The sequence below is a fragment of the Stegastes partitus genome, unplaced genomic scaffold, assembly GCF_000690725.1.
Source record: "Stegastes partitus isolate 25-593 unplaced genomic scaffold, Stegastes_partitus-1.0.2 Scaffold57, whole genome shotgun sequence".
NCBI lineage: Eukaryota > Metazoa > Chordata > Actinopteri > Pomacentridae > Stegastes > Stegastes partitus.
Genome location: NW_007577788.1, coordinates 23,859 through 30,527, shown reverse-complemented (window position 1 = coordinate 30,527; position 6,669 = coordinate 23,859). Strand labels below are relative to the sequence as shown.

General features: G+C 37.7%; 1 pseudogene and 1 gene segment (V, D, J or C); both read left to right on the top strand.

Moving 5' to 3' along the window:
- The window catches only part of LOC103352983 (uncharacterized), a 26,242-nt pseudogene extending 25,093 nt beyond the window's left edge, over positions 1 to 1,149 (top strand).
- Positions 1,150 to 2,802: 1,653 nt separating this feature from the next.
- On the top strand, positions 2,803 to 3,419 carry LOC103352958 (Ig lambda-3 chain C regions-like). The segment is given in 2 exon segments: positions 2,803 to 3,149; positions 3,267 to 3,419. Coding segments are annotated over 2 exon segments (468 nt in total).
- The last annotated feature ends 3,250 nt before the right edge of the window (positions 3,420 to 6,669 follow it).

Below are 6,669 nucleotides of genomic sequence, written 5' to 3'. Positions count from 1 at the left end.
TTGTTTGCTGCTGGCCTTTTCTCACCATCACATCTCATCAGTACATCTCATTGATTTGATCAGTGACAAGAAATGTCAGCTGTGATATATTGTGCTTGGTTCTAAAATACATCATGTTATTTGTCATCCTATAAGTGTAAATACTTACATTGACATATATGTTTTCAGTTTCGGAGTGTAAATTCTGCAGGACAGTGTTGTTTTGATATTTTGGTCTTGGTCTGTGTCTGAGATCCAAAGAAAAATACAAGGTGGCACAAATATAAGTCAACAAGACAACAAAAGAAAGTAGATCTTCCAGCTTGTAGATTAATTTTTATTTTGTCATAAACTCTATTTTGACAATAAACAGATGCTTTGAAGCTACAACTCCACTAAAAACAATCACACAGCAGCAGTTACATCCGTCACAGCTGAAGTTTGAGTGCTGGCAAAATAATGTGCTGATTTTTCCCAGTCTCAAAAATTCTTCCAGGTAAATCAGTTTCAATTGTGACATTATTAATGAGAAAATGGAAAATTTTAAAAACATCACAGTTTAGGATTTTTCATATTTAAATATAAAACAATTCCATATCAAAAATTCTGTTCATTAGAATGAATAATATTCATTGCTTGTGTCTGTTGATGTATGCATTAGTTTGTTATTGAGTTATCTGTGTCTGTGTTTTCAGTTGTTATTACTATTAAAATGTAATTCTGCCATTTTAATGCCTCTTGAATCTGTGTTTTTGATAATTTTTTATGATTACTTTCACCAACAAATTTTCTACCAGAAGTCAGTCAGGTCTTCTTTCATTTGCTCTACCACAAATTATTTGTGAGCTCTGAGATGAGGATTTGACCTGTTTCTCTTACAGATGAAGAGCACAGATGCTTCCTGGAATGATAGAGTGGGTGTTGATAACTGTCATTGTGTTATTAAAGTGAAAAGCCACAGCTAACGGCATTGCAGAGCAGAAACCCACACAGGAAACGTAGTTTGATTGGCTGTCAACAGCCTGAAAACCCTGAGAACAGATTCATATCTGCTGCTGCAAACACTCATCAGCTGCCTCCTTCTCTGTGGTTTGTGTTCTTTCTTGTTTTCTGTCAGCTTTGTTTCCACTCAGACCTCCACCTACAGAGATATAAACTGAGTCCAATCGCCACTTGAAGCTCATGTTTTGCTCACATTTTGGAGTATTTACAGGTTTATGCGATTAAAGATGGACGTTAAAGTTTCCGCTCTGCTGTTTATTCATGTGTGTAAACAACAGTGTCGTCAGCGTAGAGTTTTACATCCACACTGACACAGTTGCAAAGATGATTATTGCAGAAAGTGAATGATCAGAGGACACAGAGCTGAACCTGGTCGTTCATCCACATTTATTTGTTCACATCAAAAATCTCTGTGCTAATGTTTATTTCAAATGTCTGAGCTCATGTGTCTGTTTAGCTGTGTTCCAATATTTGTATGTGTAAGAGTCATTAACTTCAAACTACAATTAGATTCATTTTGGGGATCAACATACCACACCTATAGACAACGTTGTTTTTCACTTTATTGAGAATGCTGTACTGAATAAAACTCTACAGCACAGGGAGTATATATTAAAAAGAAAAACATGAAGAATGACCTGTGATGTTAAATGCTGAGATATGCACAAAGCAGTAAACAATTCAGCTGATTTGGTCAATTGATGTCACAATTAAAAGGTTTAAACACACTTTTTTCCTGCTGTATCTAACTTTACACATTAACCACCACAAAACACATCAAATCTGACATTTGTCATTAATTGCTATGTCCATGAATGACAGTTTATTAAACACAGACATTGTAATGTCATTGTGTTTATTAATCAACCTGTTGCACTTTACATAATATTTGATAAAGACACAAAAGACCCAAATCAAAACAGATCAAAACAACCCCAAAGGAAATATATATGTGAATATATGTATTTACACATGTAGGATGATTATCAAACATGTGAAATAAGAGATGTATTTTATAATCAAGCACGTCACAGCAGATATTTCCTTTCCCTAATCAAAGACATGAAGGAGATGTACTGATGAGATGTGATGGTGAGAAAAGGCCAGCAGCAAACAANTTATTATTATTATTTCAACAGAAACTCAAAATACAGTTTGAAAAGTATTTGGAGTATGTAAGGTCATGCATCAGATACGGCACATAATACATTTAAATGGTACATTTTCTATTAGCATGATTTAATCACTAATCTTAACATATATTGTATTAACTCGTAATTTTAAAAACAATTGCATAGGAATTGATTTTTTAATGATTTGTTGATAAATATTTATTGTGTTAAATATTCTGTAATCATTGAATTGACAAATGTGTGTATTTTAATACATATTAAAGGCAAATGTAAATGTAAAATGTATATGATGCTTACCATAACTAGACATATACAAATATTTTTGAAAAATATGTATGCAGTGGGAAAAAAAATTGTCAGAAAATGTGTAAGAAATTACATTCTCACATGAAATTATATGACATTATTCTATGATATTTTTTGTTAATATTATGTGTGAAATTTTGCTGACAATAATATTTTGTCGGATATAATTGTGCATTCTTTGTTTATATTTAACATTTCGGATTCTTGTTCTTATTATGGTCAGTTGTTTGGTCAGTTTTTTGTGTAAACGTTTAACATAGTTGTTTAAGTAAAGGTAAATCATTCAGTTATTTTAATGCAAAAGATTGAGCAGCATATTAGTCAGATTCCATGTAGTTTCCAGGCTCAGACTTCATGCAGTTCAGTACTGGAAGCTGCTGTTGACTGTGTGAATGTGTGTCTGTGCTGCTTGCTGCTGTTGTCCACCTCCAGATGAGCAGGTAGTGAAGCCTGTGGTGAGTGTGTACCCAGCAGCATCCAGAGCCCACCTGGAGGGGAAGAGCTTCCTGCTGTGTCTGGCCTCCGCCATGTTTCCTTCTCTGGTCCGCTTCTCCTGGAAAAGACAGAAGGAGGACGGCCAGGTAGAAGAGCTGCCCCCTCAGCTGGAGCTCAGAGAGCCAGGACGCAGTGCTGCCATCTTGCTGATCGATCAGCAACAGGACAGCACATATAAATACAGCTGCTACGTCCAGCACGAGGGGGGACCAGTGGAGGCCCAGACACAACAAGGTGATGGAGGCTTGCTGACTGTGTTCACCACTGATTCAGCTTCATGAGGAGATGCTGTCAAAGAGGAATGACATTTCTCACTGTAGCTCCAAACATTTCCTTCCTTTTCTGTTTCAGATCTTCCAGCTCCACCAGCCTCCTGTCCTCCAGAGAGAGAGCCAGCAGCCTCGCCAGCTCTGCAGCAAGCTCACTGTAAGACCAGCTGCTGCCTCTCTGCTTGGACAGATGCAATGTTCTGCTGCACTTAGAGCTGCACATCAGTCTGTTCACTTTCNGGTGTTGATGTTGTCTCCATGAGGTTCACAGAGGACATTCCAGTCTGTGGCCTCAAAGCACCCTCTCAGAGCATCTTCAGCCTCCGTAGACCAGGTTTTAATAGTCTAATAATCTTTGCAATCATATTATTAATGTGTTTTTTTCCATGATAATTTATTGTCAACTGTCACTCCCAGAAGTTTGGTCTCATGCAGTCTCATGAAGTCTGCAATGAGCAGTGTTGGTGTGATCAGTATCTGAAGTCAGAGTTGTGGACTGTGAACAACAAGAGAGACAGGAGCGTTCCCTCTCTGTTACATCTGACACTTTGCTCTGCAGCTTCCCATAGTGTGGCCGGCCGATGAGTTTAGTATGCAGTATTCCTGAGCAGGACAGGCCAAAATCTATCAGAAGAACTAAAAAAGTTTCACATTATCCCTCCTGCCTCTTTGAGGTGAGAAGAAGCCCTGTGCAGCAGAAAGATGAAGACTGATACGTGAATTGCAGCATATTCACTGATGTCTGAAAAACTGATAGTTTTCAGTGCAAATAAAAACACTTGCAAAGGCGGCAGTTTAAGATATACATTATGCAGTGCATCTAAACCAGACTTTACACTGTTGTGGGGGGATCTATCCCAGCCGACTCAGGGCAAAGGCAGAGGACACCCTGGACAGGTCGCCAGTCTAGTGCAGAGAGACATCATGTGACCAGATTTCTTGGATCTGCCATCAGGTTTAAATCCAGACCATGAAAGCACACAACATGAGCTTGGGCTAAGCTGTCAGTCAGCAGCAGCAGCCTTATCTGTGGGCCGCAGGGGCTGATGGGAGCTTTGAGGACCTGTTAGAAACTACACGCCTCTTCTGCTCTCACAGCTCGTCCTTGTTTGGCCTCAGCTGCATCAGAGCGCCACTTCTGCTCAGGTTCTCCAGAGGAAAAACTGCTGGACAAGATGATCTTCCTCCCAGCTGCTGTTCTGTGCTGTCTGTGTTCAGGTGAGTGTTTCCAGCCAATCAGGAGCCAACAAAGTCCACCTGGAACAAACACTGTCACACTGACCTTCATCTACCTGTCTGTGTCTCTGTAGCGCGAGTTGCCATGGCAGCACAGCTGATTCAGGATGATTTAACGTTGACCAGGAGAGTCGGTCAAACAGCCTCCATCAGCTGTCGACAAACTGATCAGTGTGTTAGTCCTGGCATCGTCTGGCTGCAGAAGCATGAAACAGGAGAAAGCCTGATTCTTGAGATTAATAGAAATGATGGTAGCATAGTTTTCCGTTCCAATCATCCTCAGAAAGATGATTTCTCAGCTGTGAATAAACAGAACGGCTGTGAGTTGAAGATAGAGAACATTAAACTCGAACATTCAGCCATCTACTGCTGCGTCTGTGGGAAGTCAGATCTCCACAGTGACAAATTCTGCCTGCAGCCTGTACAAAAACCTCCAGATGAACAAGCAGTGTTTGTGACATGAAGAGAGCAGTAAACCACAGCCCAGGTTCACATATTTTATCACACATTTCAGTTGCTTTCAACACAAAAAACAAGTGAACAGAAAAGATTAAAAGTACGAACCTATTTAAAAATCTTGAATACCACAAACATATTCAGTAAAAATAATGTTTGAATGTCAAAATGACATAAAGTTGTGCTCTAAATTGCTACTGGAATAAAGTCAATCCGTCCTTCACACTGTTAATGTCTCTAAATTAAACTCTTCCAGTAGCTCTTGCTATTTATCACCTTTCAGCAGATTTTAGCAGAAAATTTCACTTCATACCATCATCAGAGACAAATCTTGGACTGCCTTAGTGCTGATGCGCAACTTTATTTTTACTCCTATGTGTGCAAAAAAATAGATATTGCCACAAAAAAAATTCAGATGGATGACCATTAATTTAAATATTATTTACATGGTAGAATACCAGAAGTATTATGCATAATGCTTCTGGCACTGGTACTAGGTACCAGAAGCATTTGAAATGATAAAACAAAACTGTTTATTGAAAAACTGTATTAAAAATTTGCAATAGTGGAATGGGGCGTAATTAAATCAGAACATGGTACTTTGAGTAAAACATTAAAACAAGACATAACCATTCAACAGCTCACCTGATATATTGGATTTTGTCACTTTGTCACTTACATGTCTGTAAGAAGAAACCTGTTGGTGAAATCAGAAATCACTGCAACATAAGACCATTGTGGTTTTTAATCATTCTGGTCTTAACTGCTGTAAATATCTAATATCACAGCTGAATTCTAAACATTGTGTTAAAATAATCTGAATTGTAGCTTCTTGATGGTACAGCTGTGTCAAGACTAGATGTAGTCGAGTTTTATTTCAGATTGATTGATTGATTGATTGAAATATTTATTTCGAATATGTAAAGACAAGTAGCAAGTACACAAAGAATTAATATTTCATATCTATAAATATACACATATACGCACAAATCCATACACATACATTTTAAATGAAATCATGTAACAAAAGAAATATTCCACAATTCTGGACTAGGTCTACATATTTGAAAAGGAGTAAGAAGAAGTATGTAAGCACAGATATTTTTACATATTTGTATCACCAAAGTAGCTATGAATGTCCAAGTGTGAAAATGGGGCTGTAGTTAATTGGAGAGATTCTGTGCTGGATGAGAACAAAGCTGAGACAGCGTCTGTCCAGATAACTACAGTCCATCACTTCATTAGTCATTATTTATTAATGTTTGTATACTGTCATATTTAAAAGCATCTTTAAGAAATACAAGCTGTGCTACAGTGTGTAGAGCTGATTTTAATGTGTCAGTGGGTTGGTCTGGTTCATCTCAGCTCACACATTCAGCAGCAGGTTTTTGTACGAGTCTTTTTCACTGTGAGAGGAAACTTTTACCACATCTTTGGCTCTGGAACTAAACTGTATGTAACAGGTAAGAAAAACATTTATTTTCTTCTGCTGTTTCATTGTAGAATTTGAAAATGTGTTCAAAGTCAGTTTGTGCTGTTTCAGGTTTTACAAGTTAGTTTTTACATCATTAGTGGAGGATTCATCTGGAGCCACTGTTGCATAAAAAAAGCTCAATAATGTGTGAAAACATGTTGAAATCTCACTGAACAACTGAAGTTATTCTCTATTTCTGCAAATACTAGTGATGTTATATATATAGTTAGGGTTTGATCATCTCAGGTATTCTGTGCCGTGTCTTGGTTTCTGCACAGAAGAAGAAAATTGATGTTGTTGTTATTATTATTATTATTAT